Genomic DNA, 23218 nt, shown 5'->3' with positions numbered 1-23218 from the left:
CGGCTGAGGCGCTGGAGCGGCCCTGGGCAGGAGGCGAATGGAGGTGCTCGTCAGTGGGAGCTGATGTAGTGACCGATTGCTAGGCCCTTGCGATCGGTCACAACTGCTAGTGCTCAGAACCATAAACATTGACACCTAACTATATATGATAGTTTTTGGACTAGGCATATGGAAATATATCAATCAATCATTATTCCTCAAGCTTCAATTCCAAGAATTTCCTATGAATTGCAAGAATCCTGACGATATGAGAATGTTCGAAGAATTTTGTTTTTGCATTTTGTATATATGCACTTTCGAGGCTATACAATTATGTTGAATCACGTATCTATTGAAATTTTATTTCGACTGATACTCCTTTTAAGCAAAAAATCATCGAGCAACGGGTAAAAAATTACGGTGTGCGGCTTCATTAACGGCGTTTAGGGAAAATTAAACTCACGAAATTCCGTCGGTTCTACTATAGTTATATGTCGTGTGAAACTGAAGAGCTTCAAAAAACCAGCATCCCTCCGTTTTCTAGCATTCCCCAAAAACGCACACATCTCCCACAATCGAATTTGAACTTAGGGTTTTTCCATCGTTGAATGAGATACATATCTGAAGAAATTCCTGTTTAAATCGAAGAATAAGGAAGAGGCGGAGATGCCGCTTTTCGTATCGGACGAAGAATACCGGCGGTGCTCGCACGATGCGGCGCTCTTGACGGAGAAAGCGGACGACTTCATCCGTGGACTGTACAATCAAATAGAGACGGTGAAGGCGGAGGCCGACGCTGCCTCTATCACTCTCGAGCAGACGTGCGCACTCAACGAACAAAAATACGTTTCCCTTTCTGCGGAGTACTCGTCTCTCCAGCTACAGAACACCGAGACAAGTGCTTTGCTCGAACAGCGCGATGCTGAAATTGCGGGGCTGAAAGTCGAGAAACAGCAATTTCTGCTTCAATCTGTGAGTCTTTATTTATACCTTTTTGTTTTGGTCACTTGTTGGACAACTGTTAACTCGTGGTTGGTTTCTGTTTTCGGCTACTAGATTGAAAAGGATGGGGAGGTAGAGAGGTTGATGAGGGAAGCATCAGAGCTTCATAGATCGAAGAGGCAGCTGATGGAGTTGGTGGAACAAAGGGACTTGGAAATCAACGAGAAAAATGCTACAATAAAGAGTTATCTTGATAAGATTGTACGCTGCCATAACTCATTATTCTTTCCTATATGTTTTTCTTTGGTTTTAGTGGACTACATTTATCAAATTATACTGCTCTATTTGCCCAGGTCATTGAATAGTTACCTATGGTGTGCATAATCTGTGTCTCATTTTAATTTTGATGAGAATATTTTTGAAATATTTGCTTTAGAATGTTGAAATTCCAAGTTCCATCAATAACAACCAAGTTGCATTCCTGAGTGTTGCGTATTTTTATTGACTGTCATGTTTTGAAGGTTAATTTGACTGAAAACCTTGCATCAAAAGATGCACGGATAAGGGACATTGAATCTGAATTGGGGCGATTGCATGCAACATCCGACCGTTTTTTGCAGGTGAGATGATTTGTTCATTTTTCTTGGAAAATTTTTGCTGTTTCTTTTCTATCTTAATTTCCGTTACATTTCAATTTTCTATCATCGTTTTGATTCTTAACATGTATGTCATTCTATTTAAAATTATTGATAACGACAAGCATCCAGACAAGCATGTGGAAATCTTATGATTAGCACAGATGTACACATCTATGTATCCTGTTTCCTGCAGTTGCCACTTCTTATACAAAAATACAATCTGGGAAAATTAATTTAGTGACATCTTCAAGTTATTGTAATGCTGTTTTTTCTTGTGGACATTTAAGAGTGTTAGCATCATAATTCATATCATGAGTCATGGCATTCAATGTCAGAAGCTGGTTAGTCAAATGTATCTAGTACATGAATTACAAAATCATGTGTACTTGGTGGACCCTTAAATTTAGAGTATCTTTGATTTGCTTTCTGGCATTCTTTTTTCACATGTTTGATGTACTTAGACCTGGTATTGTAAAGATTGCCTCTTGGCATTTCTTTCCTATTCAACTTCAGTTTAGTGTATGGTGGTACTAATAATACATCTAATTTGGAGCTGAGCAGGAGAAGGAGCTTCTCGAGAGGCATAATTCATGGCTTAATGAGGAGTTGACGACTAAGGTTAATGATCTGATCCAGGTCCGGAAGGAATATGGAGTATATGAGGCTGATATGTCTGGCAAACTTGCGGATGTAAGATTTTGTTTCTCTTGGACCTCTTGAGAAAGAAAAGAACAATTCAATAGCTTTACCATGCATAGTTTTCTTAGAAATATGTTTCACAAGCTTAATCACTTTACTGATTCCAGGTTGAACACAAATTGAAGGAGAGTGCCAATTCTCTAAAATTTCACAAAGACAAAGCGAGGGAGTTGGAGGAGAAACTTGCATCGATCGAAATAGTGTGTTTCTGTTCCATCTTTGATCTACAAATTCTATCATCACATCAATTTTTGATCACTCTGACTATGTGTTATTTGTCTTGTTTGTTTAGGAGTTGTTGTCAACTAAGGATGCAGCAGCAGCAGCTGAGCAGCGTTTCTCAGCTGAAATTTCAACAGTAAGTATCGCACAGCAGTCATGCTTTTGATTTCATCTGAATCAGATACCCGTCTTATCATATTATCTGCTGCATGGATCTCATTCATATACTCCAAATTGATTACATTTAGTGAACTTACTTTTATTCACCACAGTTTATGATACTTGTTTGAAATAAATATGATCAATGCATTGAGTAAAAATATTTGTACATTGTTTGTAGCACTCTTGTCATTCATGGATTTAAGTTATCCATTTTCTGTAATTTTTTCTTATGTTTAATTTACGCTGATGTGAGTGACCAGAGTCATATATTTATATCCACATAAGCTTGTTGTATGCATGCAGTCTAAGGGTCAAAATTTTTGTAGATAACCAAACTTGCTGATTTATATAAAGAAAGCTCAGAGGAATGGTCCAAGAAGGCAGGAGAACTTGAGGGAGTCATCAAGGCTCTTGAAGTGAGCTCTGCTTATTGATACTATGTTCAATACCAGTTTGCTTCATTAAATATTTTATACATTTGTAATGCTATAATTTATGATGCTTGTTCTTAACAGACTCACTTAAATCAAGTTGAAACTGAAAGTAAAGATAAGCTTGATAAAGAAGTGTCTGCAAGGAAGGAAGTGGAAAAGGTATGTATGTCAGCAATCATGATTTGCTGGCAATAATTAGTTCTTTTTTAGTTTGTGTTCTCTTTGTCTGAGTTGTGCCATATTTAACAAACTTCCATTGACTTTCTGTCGGAGTAGGAATATGCTGATTTAAAAGATACGCTACAAAGCTGCCAAACAGAATTGGAGAAGTTAAAAAGAGGAAATGAGCTTCAAAACCTTCCTCTGAGTAGTTTTACAACTGGCTTGTGAGTTGTTTTGGAACTTTAAATGCATTTAAGTACATATTTGACAAGCTGGTATTCATGCTTTCCTCTTTCTGTATTTAGGATCCTCAATTTGTAATATTTATATCTTAATTGGTGCTTAGTAAAATTGGTGGACTGGAAATGGGAAATATAATGGTAATAGAAAATTAGAAATGAATGAATTTGAGTGCCTCCTAACATGGGGCGCTGTGGTTAATTCCCAATGAATGAGATGTCGAATCACTGTTCATATACTCATTCCTTGTATCAACTATCAACCTGAATTTTTCATTCCTTCTCCACTATGTCGTCTCCAAAACCTGCCAAACAGGCAGCGCTGTAGTTTCTTGACTCTCATTTTAATAATTACATAATTAATTTTGTCAAAGTTGCTGAACAGAAGGGTAAAAGGCCAGTACATTATGGTAGATGATTTATTTTATGCCATCTACATCTATGTTGTGTGTGCTTGATTGACAAATATATGCTCATAGGCTCATACAGACAGTTCATAACTCTGATATGTTTTACATTTCTAGTACAGTTGCACTTACTTTGGAAGTTTCCACTGGTCTTAGTTTATCTGTAGAGTGACTGACGTTTGCTGCATTTATGCTAAATTAATTTATTCATTCGAGATAAACAAATTATCACTATATCTTGACTATGATTCTAGGATTGTCTTAATTTAGTTAAACACTTAATTAAATTTTTTATTTTGCTATCAAAGCCTTCAATTATTCTCTGTGTACACCCTGTTTTTTTGTTATATTGCGTGTTTTGGAATTTTTAGCCTGTCATTTGTTTCTCCAATCAAAATGAAGGGTAATTGCTGTATGAAGGTAATAGCTAGTACTTCTTAATGCAATCTAATATCACTGCTTATTTGTATGTACTGTTTTCGGGAAATTCATGAAGCTTATACTCATTTACTGTGTCTATGTGATCAGAATAACAATTTGTAACATTATTGACAAAAAGCTGTTTTTGAACATGCACTCTGATTTGCATAGTTGTGTTTCTCTGAACTTAATATGCAATATTATCTCTGGATGGACTAAGCCTCTGTTTGTATTTTCTTTCTTTTAGATTGACAAATTCAGTTGATGCTGATGAAATGGTTTTGGATGATCGAGCAATTATTCCTGTAGTTCCTGCCGGAGTTTCTGGAACAGCATTGGCAGCTTCACTTCTTAGGGATGGATGGAGTGTGAGTGCTATCTCTTTTATGTATCTTGTGATATATCTTAGAGAGCAGTATAATATTCACTTTAGTACTTTGTGCAAAGAAAGTTCGTGGGCCTAACTTTAGCTCATTGTGTAATTCTTCTGATCTTTGTTCTTTGTTTTCCTTTTTGAAGCTGGGGAAAATATATGCAAAATATCAAGAGGCTGTTGATGCTCTACGGCACGAGCAGTTGGGGAGAAAGCAATCCCAAGCTATATTGGAACGCGTGCGATTTCTTTGCACCTTCATCTCTATAAATAGAAAGGCTTTTTTGCAGTTGTTGGAAGTATTCTCTGAATTCTATTTTATATGATTACTCTTTTCTTACCTTCTGATTTCGTTTGTTAGGTGCTTTATGAAATTGAAGAAAAAGCTGGAGTCATCATGGATGAAAGAGGTATATGATGTGTGTGTAAACTATGAAACAGATTTAGTTTTTAATCGTATATGTTTGTCATTGAAAGTTTGTAACATTAATGTATTACTAAGTACAAGTCGATTCTTTTATATGCTATAGCCTGGCAATATGTGCCTCTTGTTCCCTTCTTTCCTATGTGTTAACCTTCTATTCTTGTATTCTTTTGCCATCTCAAATAATACTACCTCCGTCTCTTAAAAATAGAAACTATTTCCTTGGTCCGTCCCTTAAAAATAGAAACTTTCTAAACTTTCTGTTTTAGGAAGTGGACCCCACAATCCACTAACACTACTTCTACTACTTTTTCTTTCCTCTCTCTTACTTTACTCACTTTTCTCTCCCTCTCTCTTACTTTACCAATTATCATCTCTTACTTTACCAATTGTGTATTAAAACCCGTGCCATTTCAATAGTTTCTATTTTTCAAAGACAGAGGTAGTACTATTTTTGTAGCGAAAAACCAGTGAAGGGTATAGATCTCTGCTGATGCAATCACTGACCGCTTCAGATTTTCTTTTATTTTTTTGCCCTGTCTCCAAATTTTATATGCTTTGTCAAAGCCCTAAGCAATAAGCTCTTTTTGCAGAAGAACATGAAAGACTTGTCGAGGCCTACTCTGCCTTAGATCAGAAACTGCAGCAGACACTATCAGGACATTCCACTCTGCAGATTACCATTCAGGAGCTCAAGGTTTGTCCCTCAGTCTGTTTTGAAATGTTTTTAACTAAGCACATTGGCTCTGTGGACTGTGAGATACTATTCTTTAGGCTGTTGCTGATCCAATTTCTCTTTCAGGCTACGTTAAAGAGGCAGGAGCGTGACTATGCAGTTGCTCAGAAGGAGATTGTTGAGCTCCAGCAACAGGTTTGGTTGCGAAAATGTCATTTTCTTAATACGATAATGTTCTATTGGTTTATTATAATATGACGTGGCTTATGAAAAAACATATTTGGGATTTACTCTGTATATGAACAATGTAGCTTTCTGCAGTAGGTAGTATATGGTTGAGGCTGCCAACCTTTATATTCTATACCTGTTTTTGTTGTTGTCTTAGGTGGCTGTACTGTTAAAGGAGTGTAGAGATGTCCAGTTGCGTTGTGGATCAGTTTCCCCTTATCAAGATGATCAGCTCATTAGTGGGATTTCTGTGCCAGTGGGTACTGAATCTAGAGCTGAAAACGTCATATTGGACCGCCTGGTAGATGTTTGTCTACTTTTCATGTATTCTTGCATTATTCGAATAAGGAGTTAATGACCATTGAACTTATTCACTCTTGCAGTTGACCTTCAAAGACATAAATGGATTAGTTGAACAGAATGTCCAGTTGCGCAGTATTGTACACAATCTATCTGATCAGATTGAAGATAGCGGAGCAGAGTTAAAGGCAATATGCAGCTTTTATGCTATATTATATTTTCTTATATCATGTTCATTCGGTGATATTAAACTTGGGACCTTGAAACATTTGCAGGAAAAGTATGAGAAGGAGCTTCAGATGCATAAAGAAGAGACAGTGTCTAAAGTTAAAGCAGTGTTGCTGAGGGCAGAGGAACAGGAGCGCATGATTGAGTCGCTTCATACCTCTGTAAGATTCTAAAATGCTCGGTTTGTAAATCTCTAGTACTTTTTGTGCAAGTTAAAGTTATATTGGATAAGCTGTTTTCATATGCAAATAGGTGGCCATGTACAAGAGGCTCTATGAAGAGGAGCAAAAACTTCGTGCTTATCCTACTCACGGGCTTGAAGCAGTTCCAGGTTCTTCCTGTTGCTATATGTTCTTTGCTGTGTTTTATCTCATGTGCTTATTCGTCCTCTAAACTCTAGCAAGTTTACAATATGGAGTGTCTTGGATTTTGTTACCCTATTGGGCATTCTGAAAATACTGCATAGTTCCTCGTTTTAACAAGTTTCTTAAGATTACAAAGTCATGAAGATATTGACTGTATCTGTATATCCAAAAATTGGGATTCAAATATAGCCCTTTTCTTTTTGTTGACCTTTTTTAACAATGAACAATAGTACATCATACATTATCTTCTTTATCTGAGCCTTGTCCCTTTTCTGTTTTTCCACAACACTCTTCTAGAAGCTTTCCATTTTCTGTTGTTTTTAAAGGCAATATTTTCTGTTTCTAAAGATCTACTGATTAATTAGCAATATATTCATTTTGCAGAGCGAGGAGGCAGGGAGATTATACCCGTACAAGAAAATAGCCATGTATGGATCCATAAAAATTATAGGATGATAAATGCATACATTGTTGTTCTGTCTCATATTCCTCAGCCTTATTTGTATACTGTGATAATTTATAGGAGGCATCAAGAAAGCATGAACATACTTTAGAGCGTCTGAGAAGTCTGGAAGAAGATTTGGCAAAGTCCAAGTAAGCATATGCTATGCTTGCTTGTTTTTATTTTGTCGAGCGTCTCGTATTTTCATTCTTGTTTATGTTTTTATGGTATTCTTTCCTGTAACTTTGTGGTTGTAAAATGAGGTTCGCACCTTTCACTTCTCTTCTCCTCAAGTTAAGGGAAAAATGATTGGCTTTATCAACCACCATAGTGGTGAACTAAATTTGAGGTAAAACATGATCAAACGTTCACCCTGGGCAAGTAAAACATCTTCTGACATCTTTAGAGCACTGTAGAGCTATTGATTCCTGTCCTTTTGGTTAGATTATCAATCAATATCTCATGGTCTATTAGCCAATAGCCACAATGGCTTATAATGTACTCCCTTCGCCCGCCATTAAATGTCCCATAGCTATTTTTGGATGTCCACCATATGCCCCATTTCACTTATTTTTGGTGGATGGCCCCACATTCCATGAACTTATTCCACTAACTTTTTCCACCCACTTTTCTTTACATTCTTCAAACCTGTACTGAGTCGAAGTGAGCCATTTAATCCTGGATGGGAGGAGTATCACTTTGGGTTTTGCATGTCCTCTCCGAGTGGGTGAAATTTCAAAATGGGTGAAATCTTAGAAGAAACTATAGTGGTATTACAGGATCTTAGTATAAGAGTGTTGAAAAAATTATGGCCACTCAAATGTGGGAATTCGATCCCAATTGGGCATTGTGTGAAATTTAATGCAGCAATCTATGTTTAATTTGTAACTTCATTATGTATACCTGTTTTAAATATGATTGGTTGCTACCAATCAAGCTAATCTATTTGACAAAATTGTTACACCAATATTTAATTATATCAACATTAACTTCCGTTGTAAATTTGTAATGCCGGAAACTGTTGTATTATGCCACCAGGGGCAGTGCAATTAGTTCTATTGATATTATCAGTGGTACTTCCGCAATGAAGTAAACAATGACCAACTCCTGTTGAATGGATTTCCTAGATTTTGCTATACCTTACCAGATAGAGCAGAGGCAAATTGTTAGTATTATTAGGAACATGATGAAAATGATCTGTTTCAGAGGGAATAGGGGAGAAGAAGATTGCATTAATATTTGTGGAGTTGGTGAACCTGGTTATTTATATAGGTTAACAAGGCATGTGGACTTGGAAGTTAATGGGATTTTGTTTCAGATCAATTGTTTAGAAATCAGTGCAAGTTCAATCTCTTCACTATTGGGTTGACCATGCCATAGTTATGAGGGAATTAAGTTGTAATTATATTTCACAACACTTTCTTATGATTCCCATGAAGATGCTTCTGTTAGTAAGATGACTTCTTATACCTTTTTTAGTCTTAACACATTAACTCATTGTACTGTTGGATAAACACACAATGAATTCTGTCATTAGTAAGTTTAGCTTTATATACTAATTGGAACGTATTTATTCTTCTACTTCAGGAATGACCTCATATCATTGCGATCTGATCGTGATAGATTGGAAACGGTAGCAATGTTTGCAGAAGAAAAACTTGCCAGGTTTATGAAGGAGTTTGAGCAACAGGTTTATTTCTTTAATGATTTATCCTTAGGAGTGGCATAAACCTGTTAATTGTGGAAGCTAATGGAAAATTATTTTACTTGACAATTTTGTGTTAATCTCCGTGTTGATAACCTTTTTGTCTGGTGCGTGACATGTGTTGCTTTGATTTATGGTTTGCACCAGAGGGAAGAGCATAATGGAATTAGAGCAAGAAATGTTGAGTTCTCTCAGATAATAGTTGACTACCAAAGGAAACTCCGTGAAAGTGCAGAGTCCTTGGATGCTGCCAATGAACTGTCTCGCAAGTTGACAATGGAGGTATTTTTTAGGTCTCTCTTTGGTTATGTTTACTCTAAGGTTCTTATTGATCACGTATACTGTTTCTCTTTTAGGTATCAATTTTGAAGCAAGAAAAGGAAATGCTTCAGAACTCTGAGAAAAGAGCTTCTGATGAAGTTTGTAGTTTGAGTGAGAGGGTTCATCGACTTCAGGTAATCTTCTCTTATATTTTAAAATTTGAGATGCGTCGGTAGCTGGACTCTGTGAGTGCAGTATCATAATTATTATCGTAACAAAAACTCTTAAGTGATTAATAACGTGTAAAAAGATGTATTCTAACTTTCAATATTTTGACTGTGCTCAGGCCACTTTGGACACCATGCAGAGTGCAGAGGAAGTGCGTGAGGTAGCTATTCTTTTCCCACTTTTTCCCTCTTTAAGGTTAGCAGTCGCGACTCTAATATGTCTTCATTGTTTAGGAGGCTAGAGGTGTTGAGAGGAGAAAACAAGAAGATTATGTAAACAAAATTGAGGTACTTCTTTCCTGTGATTTGTCGCATATGAGAATGTCGACAGATACATGGTTTCTCTAATATTTCCAGCATGCATACAGGTCTTGCAATTGAATTCTTAATCTGAAGTTTGTCATTTTGAAAAAACTCCATTTGTTAGTTATTATAAAGTACTTTTACTTTCTATGCAGAGAGAATGGGCTGAGGCAAAAAGAGAACTTCAGGAACAACGGGATCTTGTTCGAAGCCTTTCTCTTGAGCATGGGAGTAGTTTGAAGGATGCTCATAAACAAATTGATGAATTGAACAAAGAATTGGCTAATTCTTTGCGATCTGTGGCAAATGCTAATTCTAGAGCAGCAATTGCAGAGGTGCGTCTGTGTTATTAGTGATTGTCATATTCAAATGGAATATGTTTTCATCTTTTATTGCTCTATTCCTTCTAGTCAATGGTCTTTTTGACTGGTCTGAATATGTTATCCAGGCTCGATATTCTGATCTGGAGAAGATTATGGAATCTACAAGGACAAAGGTATGGCCTAGACATTTGGATCTTCTATACTCTATCTTGCCTCGTTCCAGATTAAGAGTCAGCAAATAGTGTGGGAACAGTCATGCATATTATACATTAAATTATGAAAATATTTGTAGTGATGAACTGCTATTAGCGCAGACATTCATAATAAATTAGTAATTCACATTTGCATGCAAGTAAATTATGCTGCTAGTTCAAGAGTTCTATGTAGTTTAGGTGATGATTGGTATGCATGGATGGAGTAAGGTTAGAATGGAATGAACTTGGAATGATGATGTGTAGTGAATGAAGTAAATGGCAAACTCCTGTGGGTTTACAAGGAATGCCATACAAATGAAATTGCAATTACTTGCATTACAGTAGTTGGTATCAAGTTAAAAATTCCAGACACTGAATGAAATTTATCTGAAATGATCAAATACCCTTTGAGCTTTGTTATTATTATATTTTGAAAACGTTCTATATTCCATGTTATTAACTCTTATAAGATATTCGTGTCCTCCTCGTAACTAGTTCAGATGATTAGTGAGCTTTATAATTTTTCTTGTGAATTTATATTTGGTAATATTAGCTGTAGCTTTTTTTCTTCAAAAACCATTAACTTCTGAATAAAATTAGAAATCTCTCTAGTCTCTAATTATTTTTGTTACCACCTTATAGGGGGTTTTTGAAACACATGTTGAGTTTCCTCATGAATCTGATTAAACGATTGATGAGTTTTGATAGTGGACCTTCTATTGTCTTTCAAAATTTTCTATTCTCAAGCTACTAGGTGTTTCTTCATATTTTCTTTCATTTTTCTATACACTGCAGGATTCTGATGGTGCTGATAGTGGACCTTCTTCTTCTTCTTCTGAAAAGGTATTTAAAACTTTCTGTCTTCTGATATTCGTTATGTATCTTGTCTTTTGTGTGCCAACTCGAATAATACCCGCTAAAATTTGGTTCATATGAACATTTTTGACTTGCACACATGTCCCATCTTTCAATAATTCTTGCTGTTGTTTCTTACACTCTGCAATGCAAACGATAAACAAGTAGTTATATGGCCATTATGAGTCATGTGAGTGTGATGAAGAACAGATTGGCTTTCCTTGGTTAATCCTCGCACTAATGGTTATGAAATCTAAATTATTAGATATCCTGACTATTGGAGAATTCAAAACATTTGCTGAAATTGACGTCTATGTTTCTACATTGGATGACCTCTATAAATATACCGTGACAAGTCTTTCATGTAGTTTCTGCTTACACCTGTTGTGTTTTTAAATTTTTATGGACAACCTGGGTCAGGGATGGTGTTTGAGTAAAAGAAAAACCAACAAAAGTAAAAAAACTGAGTTAAAGGAGAACTAACAATGATAACCAAAACAAGGGTACTCAAATAAACCAAATAAACAATAATGAAGAGTAACCAGAGCATTTAAAACGTAGAATTTGTTCTTTCAATTCCAAAGCACACAGCGCTGCTGATCTCAGAAGGAAAAATCTAGATGGTTTAATTTCTTGGGCCAAGCAAAACCCAGATATGGAGCCTGCGGCCCTACTAACAATAAAATCTTTAACTAACTAAAAAACATTAAATAGCTAATCATAAACTACCAGAACAACTCAGGCATGTGTACCCACATGCTTCCTTCACCAGCACCCTGGGATTCTAAATCATACCCTGCACCCAACGATGCACTTGTTCCTGCACCTGTGAGCCCGCCCTTCAATCATGGTGTCAGACTGCCTTGTGCCAACATCCATATTTTTTCCCAGCACACCGGCCACCTGCCCCGTGCGTCATGTGACGAGTGAGATTGTTAGTTCCTTCCTGCTTCTCATTCACGGCCATCCCCTCTCCCGGAAATCAGGATACCTTCTGTCCCAATTTATCCATCTTCCCTTGTGAGTCATGTAATAGATTATTCTATCTTCTTAGAGCTGTGGTGCTTGTGCCACCAATGTTGTCAAAAGCGCTCTTGGGGCGTGGGGCACACAAGTATAGATGAATGGCGGTGGTTTAAAAATTTGAATGAGATTGGCCCTTTTTGTGTCAAGTCCTTTACTGCTATCTAACTAGTCTAGGCATGTCACCGAGAGTTATAGCTCATCTGTTTTTAACTGCTTCAGCAATGAGGAATAAGTAAATTCAGGAAAAATATATGATTAGCTGTTAGCAGATTATGACAGCACCGGTGTTAACTTAGGCAGTAAATTTGTAGGTCTACTACCATGCTGTAACATCACTCTTCTGTTTTTATGTTTCTGATAACCCTCTCTTGGGCTTGCAATACTTTAAGTATCATTCTTTCCATATAATTCTACCAGCAATTTTGTATGGAAGGATTAACCTATAGTTTAAGTTTCCAGGAATCTGTGTGAGCAAAAGTCTTCCATAGTTAATCAAAATCTCTGCTCCTGTGCTAGCTTGTCTCTTTGATCTGAACTTGTGATATCCTAATCTAATAATATTGTAATATAATCATCATCAGTCAGCTTAAACATAATCTCCAAAGTTAATTTTTGGAAATGTTTGTTAGTGATTTCTTTACTTTGCTGTAAAGAATGAATCTTTGTTATACACTGAAAATGATCATATTCACTGTCATATATTTAGATGCTGGCCAAGTTCAGGGATGAAATTGAGAAATTAAGAGAGGAAGCAGAGGCAAGCAAAAATCACATGCTTCAGGTATATTCTTGTCTTGTTTGGGTGTTTACATTCTGCCTTTAGTTAGAAGTGCTGAATTTCATTTGTCCACACTAGTACAAGAGCATCGCTCAAGTAAATGAAGAAGCCCTCACACAGTTGGAGTTGGCCCATGAGAATTTTAAGAAAGAGGTATTGTTGAGATTTATCCTCCCGTAATTGTCTGCTTCACTGACCTAATTTTCCATTGCAATTTATGTCTTTTCATGTTATAGGCTGATGAAGTTAAGAGGTCGCTAGAAAACGAGATTCATTTGCTCAGGGAGCATGTTAATGAACTTGAGAGTGAATGTAAGCTGAAGACTGAGGAAGCAATTTCTGCAACTTCTGGGAAAGAAGAGGCTCTTGCTGGTGCTTTATCTGAGATTGCTAGTGTGAAGGATGCGTTTTCTGTAAAAATGTAAGCTTTCATATGCCCTATGTGAAGTTGTGAACACCCTTTCAGTGGATAATTTACAGTATATCTTGGAAGGCCTGAGAAGTGAAGTTCATGAAAATTGATGTGGTACTAAATAACAATGAATGAATGATACTTCAGCAGCGTTCAAACAAATTTCTTCTTTGCAATTTGAGTATGCAAATAAACAAGTTGGAGTCAGGTGTATGAATTTGTATGTGGTACTGGACATTAGGTAAAGTTTATGTCAGGTGTATGAATTTGTTTGTGGTACTGGACATAATCTTCTTGTTTTCTTTGTGCACAAGAATTAAGAAAATGATGTTTAGAGATTTAAGTGAAGAGAGAATAAAGTAGGAGAGAGTAATTTCGTTATATTTTGCCAAAAAAGGAAATGAGTCACTTTAGGTGGGACGTCAAAAAAAGTAATACGAGTCGCTTATGGCAGGACAGGGTTATTTTCTTGCACGTGAGATTATCTAAAGTTGCATGCCTTGTATTGTGACAGATCACAGATTGTAGTCATGGAATCCCAAATCTCTACATTGAAAGAAGACTTGGAGTCGGAGCATAAGAAATGGCGAACTGCTCAAGACAACTATGAGAGACAGGTTCCTTCCGCACCACTTTGCTCTCTGCTGTGTTACGTTACAATGTGGGTTTAAAGTGTAATATGTAGGAATTATTACATTATGGTATTATGTGTACCCTGTCATTTTATATTTGTTTTGATTTATAACTATCTCCACCTTTTGAGGTTTAGTCATTGTATATGTTCATGTTTATTCCTTTTGATTTTGTAATAAAATTGTTTCTTATTAAAACAAATTGTTCCATAACATTTGTTTGATATCTTGTTTAAGTAGCTGGTTTTCTGAAGAGAAATACATGACTATATTTGGTTTATGTTTGTTCTTCCAGGTTATTCTACAATCAGAAACTATTCAAGAGTTGACGAAAACATCGCAAGCCTTGGATTCGGCACAAAAAGAAGCATCTGAGCTCCGTAAAGTGGTAGATGTGCTAAAGACAGAAAATGTATTACCCCTTTCTACTGCATATGTGATTTTCTCTTTTTATTCTTATGATTGGTGTTAATAATCTGGATGCAGAATAGTAGTTAATTGTACAAATGAAGTTGAGAATTATAGAAAATTCCTATTTTTCTTGTGGCATAGGTTGGTATTATATATGTGTGCATATGGGGTTTTCTTCAAATAAAACCTTTTATTGTGAGAACTGTGAGAATGTTTGCACAACACCTATTGGTCACTTGAGCTGAACCTGTAATTTACTGCACTGAACTAGTTCTACACTCAGCAAATATTGCGAGCGAATTCCCATATTGGTTCAACTTTCAAATGACTTGTAGGTATAGTGCAAGTCAGTTATATATGCAGTGCAAGCCTTCTGACAGATTTCACAATAAGAAATTTTTATGTTAGGCAAACCTTATACTATATGTTTATATATAATTTGGATTTAGTGACTAGTATTTGTGCAGGTATGATGTCTTTGATTTGGGAAGGTATTTACTTGTATTTTTTAAAATGGCCACCTTGGGCTAGGAGTGCATTCATATATTTGAATTTGGTTACTGGTTTAAATTCTAGTATGACATCATTGATTTTGGAAGATTTGTTATTTGTTGGTATTCTTTGTAAAAACCACTTTGGACTAGGAGCCTAGGAGCCTACCATTTTTTGTAAGCCTCTAGAAATCATTATACTTGACTATATGAAATTCATCCATTATCTGGCTCGTAATTTTTAATCCCACCACACAGTTTGGCTCATAAGAACATGGAACATATCATTCAATGGGACATGGAGATATGGAATGCTGGATGAGCATATCTGTTATTATGGATGGGATGTACCTCATCTAATATATAGCATGAAATGAATCTAATGAACAGATTTTTCTCCAGTAACTATCTGAACTTGTGAAGCCTAAAAGCTGAGACATATTGATTGATAGTTTATGTATGGTGCTGTTTGAGTATCTTTCAAACAGAAGTCCTATGCTGGATAGTTTAGGAAGTTGTGCTACTTAGACTTCCTTCCACAGTTTTCTTCTGTAGTTTCTTCTTGCAAGAGGTTTATGCAATTTGAGAGATTCTTATTATGTGTCTTTGCAGGTGGAGTTGAAGTCAAAGTGGGAGACAGAAAAGTTGGCCATTGAAGTATATAGGAATGAAGCAGACAAGACGTACACTGAAATTAACGAACTAAACAAGATTTTGCACAGTCAACTTGAAGCCTTGCACATTAAGTTGGCTGAGAAGGAAAAGGGAATAGCTTCTGGAAGCAGTTCTAAGAACCTTGGGGGTGATGATGGGTTGCAAAGTGTTGTGAACTATCTCCGACGGTCGAAGGAAATAGCTGAAACAGAAATCTCATTATTGAAACAAGAAAAGCATCGCTTGCAATCTCAATTAGAGAGTGCTTTGAAGTCGGCCGAGTCTGCACAAACATTGCTTCAGGAAGAGCGAGGAAAATCACGTGCATCATTGCTTACAGATGAAGAATTTCAATCTCTTCAACTACAGGTCAGAGAGATTACATTACTGCGTGAAAGCAATGTGCAACTCAGAGAGGAAAACCGGCATAATTTTGAAGAATGCCTGAAACTTCGTGAAGCATTTCAGAATGCTAAAATTGAAAATGAGAATTTGGAGAAGCTTCTAAGAGACAGAGACAGAGAGTTAGAAGCATATAGAAAAGAAGTTGAAATTTTGAAGGAAGAAAAAATGCATCTTGAAAAGAGAATTGCCGAGTTGGTACAGAAGTGCAAGGATGTTGATGTCAATGATTATAATCAGTTGAAGGAATCTTCTAAGCAGATGCAGATGAGCTTAGCGGAAAAGGATAGTCAGCTGGAGGAAGTTAAGAAGCTTTTATTAGAAAAGCAGGAAACAGTATCAATTCTAGAGAGAGACCTAGCTAGAAGCAAAACAGAAGTGAGTGAACGAGAGAACAAGATTAATGAAGTCTCACAAACTGAAGCTTCTCAGAAATCCGAGATTGATAAACTTAAGCGGTATACTGTGCAAGCAAGAAGGAAGGTTGAAAACCTTGCAAAGGAAAAAGATGAGATGAGCAAAGAGGTCCAGTCTTTGTCCAAACAATTAGAGGAGGCTAGGCAAGCCTTGTCCAAACAACTGGAGGAGGCTAAACTTGTAAAACGAAATACTGTTGATTCTGGAGGAGAACAGATGCTGAGAGAAAAGGAGAAAGATACGAGGATACAAATCCTAGAAAGAACAGTAGAGAGGCAAAGAGATGATCTGAAGAAAGAAAAAGAAGATCACCATAAAGAAAAACAAAAATTTCTAAAGATGCGGAAAACAATAATCGAGTCTCATGAAAATGTCACTCAAGAAAAGAGGAGAATCACCGACGACCTTACAAAGCATAAACAAGCTTTGAAAGCTCTTCAAGATGAAGTGGAAAGAATAAAGAACCCTGGAGGCAGTCAATCGGAAAGTGCATCTAGTAATATATTGGATGATTTTGCTTCTGCCTATTTCCTGGCTGTAGATAATTTTGAACAATTGGCACAGCCAGCTTTTGGTGTCCCTGACTCTACCACGACAGATGCTCCACCTCTTGATAATGCAACATCTGTTGCAGTTCCCACCGGTCAAGCAGTTGCAGTGTCCACCGGTCAAGCAGTACCATCGTCTCAAACCCCTGAACCTCCTGCTGCCAGTGTTCCTGCAGCAAGAGCTGAGGAGAAAGAGAAAAGACCTGTGTTAACAAAAGCAAACCTTAAAATGGGAAGGAAGCTGGTTCGTCCTAATATTACAAAGCCTAAGGAACCTCAAGGTGATGTGGAGATGACAGAAGGAGATGAATCTAATACTGGATTACCATCCCAGAGTGTGGAGATTCAGGGAACTGCAGGTGCTCCCACAACAGCATCTGCACGTAAACGAATGCAAGATGAGATGCTCACTACAGAAGAGACTACCTCTGATGTCCCAGCACCGTTGCATAAAAAGTCAAAAGCTCCAGATAGCCTACAGGTGGGAGGTGACGAACTAGCTGCTCCTCCCACAAAGCTACCTGAAGCTGTCATCACTGAAGAATCATCAGATGATATGGGAAACCTTCAGCAAATTAAGGAAGAAGTTGTTGAAAAGGATGAGCTTGACACTGGAGAAGATCAATCTGTAGAACCATTAGCAGATGAAGAGTTCAGTGAACCAGTTGATGCTGCAGATGAAAAATTGGAGAAACCAAGCGACTCTATGCTATCTGATGATCAACTGAGAGATCAAACCGAACTAGATATTCAACGCATAGTTGCAGAGTCAGGTGGTGAGAAAGAAGAGGGAGAGGTGGTTGGTGATTTTGCTGATAATGATGGTGATAGCAGCACAATCAATGAGACAGGAGGACCAGGAAATGGAGAATTACAAGGCGAACAATCAACGGACCCTGAGAAATCACCTAGTATTGAACCATTGGGCTTGGAAGCTGGGGAGATTGATACATCTGATACACTAGAGGAAGAGAAGATAGGTGACTTAAATGAGACCATAACTGACAGTTCTGATAAGCTTATCCATGGTGCAGATTCTAGTGCAGAAACCGATAGGGCACCTGGTTCATCCAATCCTCCCTCTGAGGAAGCATCAACCAGCACTACTGTTGCTATTGTTGATGTTGGATCTTCGGTTCAACCTGGATCGACTCCCCCTCAGGACAGTGGTGCAAAACCTGTGTCACCTCTTAACAGTGGTGGATCAACTCCCCCACAGGACAGTGGTGCAAAGCCTGTGTCACCTCTGAACAGTGGTGCAACAACTATTAATCTACAGGAGAGAGCAAGGCAGCGAGCACACTTGAGGCAGGCTGGCATGGGAGGGGTTACTTCTTCACCAAGCAGAGCTCGTGGCCGAACAGTTCGTGGTCGTGGTGTACGTGGACGCACTGGACGTGGGCAATCCCCTGGTTAAGGATGTAAACGCATTGATGCTTTTCATACGATGTTCATGGTTCTGAAGTATCTGAGCAGCTAGTAGTTTACATTTCATCCAACTGGCGATAGTTTTTTGATATCGACTGATGTGTTTTGATTGCGTCCATGATGTTTGGACAATTTTCTCGAATTTATTTACTAGGAAATCTTGTTGATATGCACGTAACTTTATTTACATGATTTTCTTGAGTTCGTACATTAAAATATAAATCTGCATGGATGTGCATCGCGTTTTTTTGTCATTTTCTACCCATTTAAGGAGCAACAGATTTAGCTTTGAATCGTCGCTTCTTTTGTTTTTGTTTCGTCTATGATGCTCTGACTTTTTGATTTTTAATTAACTCTGACTTAAATATATGTAAAGCTACCTGCAATCTGCATGCTACATTTAAATTTAAATCAATTCCACGTGAAAAAAATACTCCATTTCATAAAAGATGTCATACTTTTCTTTTTAATTTTTGTCCCATAAAAAATGTCATATTTCTCTTTTTAGAAAAAGTTCTCTCTCACATGAATATAAAAATTATATTTTCTCTCTCCATTTAACACACAAAATAAAATCTCTTAAAATCTCGTATTATCCCTTAAGTGTGACATCTTTTGTGGGATGGAGGGAGTAATATATAGCCAGACTCATTGTAATATTATGTGTGGCCCAATTCGACCTACTACCCAGTCCTAAAAACACTCAATACCCACTTATCTTGTTGATACAGAGAATAAAATATAGTTATATTTCCACTTTTTTTAATATGTCAATCACAGTGAGACATAAAAAGAAGAAAATAATGTACTACCGCTTGTATTGGAATGAATAGAGTGTTTTGGTCATTGTTATGGTCTACCTATAATGTCCCTCAACCCCTCACTATAATACACGAGCTTATTACTTATATGTAATGGAAGTTATAGATTATTGTGATGCAATATTATTATGAACGGAATATAATAATATTGAATGATACTCACTTTAATCCTATAAAAATAGAGAATTTAAAAATGACACGAATTTTAATATAAAATTGAAATTAAAGTAGACTAATTTTAGGATACAAACCAAAATAACAAAAGTGGACAATTGTTCGGGGATAGAATGAAATATTGATAAAGGAAATAACATCGTATATAACTAATTAATAATTCTTTACTATTTTCTTCTTGAAAAATAGAGTAGTTTTGTTTTCATTTTGGTCCACCCATCAAAATTAGTTTCCACCAATAATACTTTACTCTCCTTTTCTCTCTAACCATCATACTTTACCAATTTTTGTATTTAAATTCATGTCATTCATTGATTATTTTTCAGGCCAAATGTAGTGATAAAATAGGGCTAAGTTATGGGCTGATTTGCAGGCTATGAACAAAAACCACACAGGAAAAAACACAAACAAATAAAAACATAACAGAGACGTTCGTTAGATCAGAAACCCAATGCCAAAACTCAAAATATAATTGGCTAAGCATGGACTTGAGGTCCTTATCATATCAGATATAAACCCTTTGTTTGACCAATTTGGCATATGTCTATGAAATGAGACATAACATCTAATGCAAAAGTGCTGAGGACAAAATCTCCTACGTATTGGCAATCAATTTCGAAAGGCCATAACCAAGTGAGAGAGACAGCCCTTCTTAGTCTTCCACCATTGTAAGTATAAAGGTTCTTATTAAGCAGAATATATACCAGGCAAATCATCCAAAGCTCACTTGTACTGCTGAGAAGCTTCCATTATCAGCTTATCCATGAATTGAAATTTCTTGTCAAATCCCCAACCCGGATTACTCTGCATAAATAAAAACAATTGAAATTTCTTGTCAAATCCGAACAAGATAACAATGAGATGTGTGACTTACTATCATACACACAAAACAGGGTCGCCCCTTAAAAACATTCAAATAATAATCCAGCTACCCTTTACTCTCACTTTATTTATTTATTTATATTATTATTATTATTATTATCATTATCATTATCATTATCATTATCATCTAACTTAATAATTTAAATAAGAATTTTACTTTAATTATTACATCTATTGGTTAATTGAATTTAACTAATTGATTTAAGCTCGTAGTTTTCCTTGATACTTGCAATAATTTATCCAAAATTATTCCCAACAAACAAACAAGCCCTATGTTTAGGATGTCAAAGTTTTTACCTGCAACGAGAGAACAGCACGGTCAGTGAAACGTTTCACAGAAGCAGGTGCACTAGCTGGGAGAGTTTCAGCCACTCGTTCTAGCTCTCCTAGTTGTTGCTTCGCAGTAACTCTATCTGGACCAGCATAATAGTCTACAATCGATTTGATAAGAGGAACTCTATTCATTGTTTCTTCCATAATTTCCTGGACAGATCATAAATCAAACCAGTAAAGTTATTAATAGTATAAAGGATTCAGTATGAGCATCCTAATCTCATGGAAGAAGAGAATACATGAGTAACAAATTAGAAAATATGGAATACTTCACAAAACATTATGACCACCAAGGGAATAACAAACCACGCCATCTCATCTTTTGTTCATTTCTCGAAGAATGAAATTTGATGCAAAACAAGGCAAAATGTCAATAACTTACATGCCTTCTTCACATGCATACTTCTCCAGCAGTAAGATTATAATACTAATGATAAAAAAATAATAATAGTAATTATAGAAAAAAACTTCAACAGCAAATTAATCAATGTCCTGAGTTTGATTATAATATTCATTCTTTTATTTCATTTATATGAAACCAGTGTTTGCTCATTCAGCATGTTTTCTTTTAGTAGATGACCAGACCAGACCACCACCCTTTAATGAGGACTCACAACAAAGATGCAAGGCGAAAGACACCAATAGGCATGACAACTTGTAATCGCTTTCACTCTGTAGTTTCTTTTTTGATAGAACACATGTTTCAGTGTAGTTGCAATATCTCAGTGCTCATTCTTCTATAGAATACCAGAAATATTGAATGGAAATAATGACACGAAGAAACTTTTACTAGAAAAAATCAAATTGTGTGATGTGTACACTGTTAAGAAAGAAAGTAGTAAAAATCATACAACCAATATAACACACACCACCCAACTTCAGAACCTTTCAAAATAATGCCGAGTATACAAAATGAGTCGTTCATATTTCAAATGAAAAATCCATCAGGTGCCCCACGTAATTGCAGCCAAACAATAAAAGCTTAAAGGAACCAATTACAGACTTTTATTTACACGAAGCATAAGTGGTTCAAAATTTACCTCCCACTCTTCTTGATTCTTAATCCCTTCATATGCCATAAGGAATGGCTTCATCTTCTCGAGTGCATCACGAAGAGGAATAGGAGGTTTCTCATCAATATCAGGCTTTGTGCCAAACTCTTCCATGAAGTACTCCGGCTCACATTCAATCTGCACAAGCAACTCCAAAATCAACAACCAATGTACTCGTATCAAGCATCCAATCTAACTAAAAACAAACAAACCGGATTACCATTAAGTTAGTCTCATATGCATCCAAAAGAGCCTCATCCATAGGAGACGGCAACACCCTGTTTGACAAATCCTCAAACCCTTCTGTCAGTTTGCTCATAACCTCCGGCCCCAGTCTCTTAGCCACCTTCTCCTCAGCAGCAGGATCCCCCAAAAACTCAGCAGCTCCATCTCCCTCTTCCTCATATCTACTATCATCTCGGTTTCCTCTTCCTCTTGCCATGCCTCTTCCTCTTCCTCCTCTCGCCATTCCTCTTCCTCTTCCGCCTCCGCGTCCACTTCCTCTCCCTCCTTCCCATCTTTCAGCCCTAACTTCGGGGCGAGCTCCGCCTCCACCTGCGTCTCCTTTCGACAATATCCCCACTGCCTTCCTCACTTTCTCTTCAGCACTCAATTGCACTCGGGGTTGTTGAGGCTCTGCTTTCTGCTTTTCCGGTTGTGGCGCAGGGGATCCCCCGGGCTTCCCCCGACCAGCACCGGATAAAACACCGAAGATGCTCGACGGAATCGACTTGGCTGGGGCAGGAGGAGCTTCCGATCCGGCGGAATCCGATTGTAACTCTTCGTACTTGGACAGAAACGACATTTGGGGATTAGGTTGCGGCGGCTGAGCTTCAGATTGCTCTGCTGGAGGCGAGAAGGAATTTGGGGAAACAAAACCAATGCCGCGGCCCCTGGAGTTTGTGCCATTGTTGAGGGAGGAAGAGAACAAAGGCGGAACGCCTCTGCCTCGACCATGGCCGTGCGGCGGCGGAGAGGCGGCGTCGTGGTTGGAAGTTTTGGATTCGTCTACGGGTGGGGAATCAACGGTGAACTGGAAATGTGTAGGAGCGCCACGGCCTCTACCTCCGCCGCCCGAGGAGGTGGAAAGAGCGGATGTAGCGGTGGCGGGGCGGTAAGGGATTTTGGAGATGCTTCTTCTCATTTTGTCAAGGGGTTTTCGGACAGAGTGACGTATGAATCAAATCTAATGCAATTGACTAGTTCAGGAACTTTTCGCTACAAACGGTTTCTATTTTTCTCTCTTTTTTCCTTTTCCAAAATATTAGAGCGGACGGCAGAGCCGTGCGTGCTCGTCGCTGCACTCGTACCATCTGCACGGACGAGGTCTTCGCCAAGAGCTCTATCCTTGGCGACAGACGGACACGTGGCAGCTTCTGGTTGGTCGTCACCCTCGTAATATAATTTTTTTTAAAAAATATTTCCACGCTTCCCAATAAAATATATCCATTTTTTCCCCTAGTAATTTTAATTTAGAAATTTGTAATAGTATTTCCGGTTTTATTAATGTTTTTTTAATATTATGGAAATGTTTTTAGTAATTGAAGTA

At 37.3% G+C, this 23218-nt stretch overlaps 2 protein-coding genes across 2 annotated transcripts; one reads left to right on the top strand and one right to left on the bottom strand.

Annotated features, from left to right (window-relative positions):
- The first annotated feature begins 436 nt into the window (after positions 1 to 436).
- Positions 437 to 18661, top strand: LOC125197049 (nuclear-pore anchor-like). The gene is made up of 34 exons (XM_048095745.2): positions 437 to 951; positions 1036 to 1182; positions 1443 to 1541; positions 2121 to 2249; positions 2366 to 2458; positions 2551 to 2616; positions 2969 to 3058; positions 3158 to 3235; positions 3353 to 3462; positions 4552 to 4672; positions 4824 to 4916; positions 5039 to 5087; positions 5695 to 5798; positions 5904 to 5972; positions 6163 to 6306; positions 6389 to 6493; positions 6581 to 6694; positions 6786 to 6864; positions 7283 to 7326; positions 7422 to 7492; positions 8928 to 9030; positions 9193 to 9327; positions 9402 to 9500; positions 9653 to 9694; positions 9768 to 9821; positions 9992 to 10171; positions 10285 to 10332; positions 11149 to 11196; positions 12941 to 13015; positions 13091 to 13165; positions 13249 to 13433; positions 13939 to 14041; positions 14352 to 14468; positions 15571 to 18661. Exons 1-34 carry the CDS (start codon positions 646 to 648, stop codon positions 18394 to 18396), a joined length of 6201 nt encoding a protein of 2066 aa, XP_047951702.1. The 5' UTR covers positions 437 to 645; the 3' UTR covers positions 18397 to 18661.
- A 1176-nt stretch (positions 18662 to 19837) lies between these two features.
- On the bottom strand, positions 19838 to 22970 carry LOC125192349 (uncharacterized). Its single transcript, XM_048089891.2, has 4 exons — positions 21890 to 22970; positions 21658 to 21807; positions 20582 to 20767; positions 19838 to 20206 (listed from the first exon to the last, which is right to left on the bottom strand). Exons 1-4 carry the CDS (start codon positions 22811 to 22813, stop codon positions 20126 to 20128), a joined length of 1341 nt encoding a protein of 446 aa, XP_047945848.1. The 5' UTR covers positions 22814 to 22970; the 3' UTR covers positions 19838 to 20125.
- Between the last annotated feature and the right edge of the window lie 248 nt (positions 22971 to 23218).

The sequence above is a fragment of the Salvia hispanica genome, chromosome 4 (assembly GCF_029641045.1).
Source record: "Salvia hispanica isolate PSC_SH4W2 chromosome 4, Shi_PSC_v1, whole genome shotgun sequence".
Classification (NCBI taxonomy): Eukaryota; Viridiplantae; Streptophyta; class Magnoliopsida; order Lamiales; family Lamiaceae; genus Salvia; species Salvia hispanica.
This window is presented reverse-complemented; position numbering and strand designations above follow the sequence as displayed.

Bases quoted from the DNA above. Each gene is read 5' to 3' on its own strand.
- LOC125192349 (XM_048089891.2), bottom strand. From the start codon at position 22,813: ATGAGAAGAAGCATCTCCAAAATCCCTTACCGCCCCGCCACCGCTACA. The intron at 20,768-21,657 runs GTAAATTTTGAA...TGATCTGTCCAG, and splicing joins AGAATCAAGAAGAGTGGGAG to GAAATTATGGAAGAAACAAT. The intron at 20,207-20,581 runs GTAAAAACTTTG...TTATTTATGCAG, and splicing joins GTGCTGTTCTCTCGTTGCAG to AGTAATCCGGGTTGGGGATT.
- LOC125197049 (XM_048095745.2), top strand. From the start codon at position 646: ATGCCGCTTTTCGTATCGGACGAAGAATACCGGCGGTGCTCGCACGAT. The intron at 5,973-6,162 runs GTTTGGTTGCGA...TTGTTGTCTTAG, and splicing joins TTGTTGAGCTCCAGCAACAG to GTGGCTGTACTGTTAAAGGA. The intron at 11,197-12,940 runs GTATTTAAAACT...TCATATATTTAG, and splicing joins CTTCTTCTTCTTCTGAAAAG to ATGCTGGCCAAGTTCAGGGA.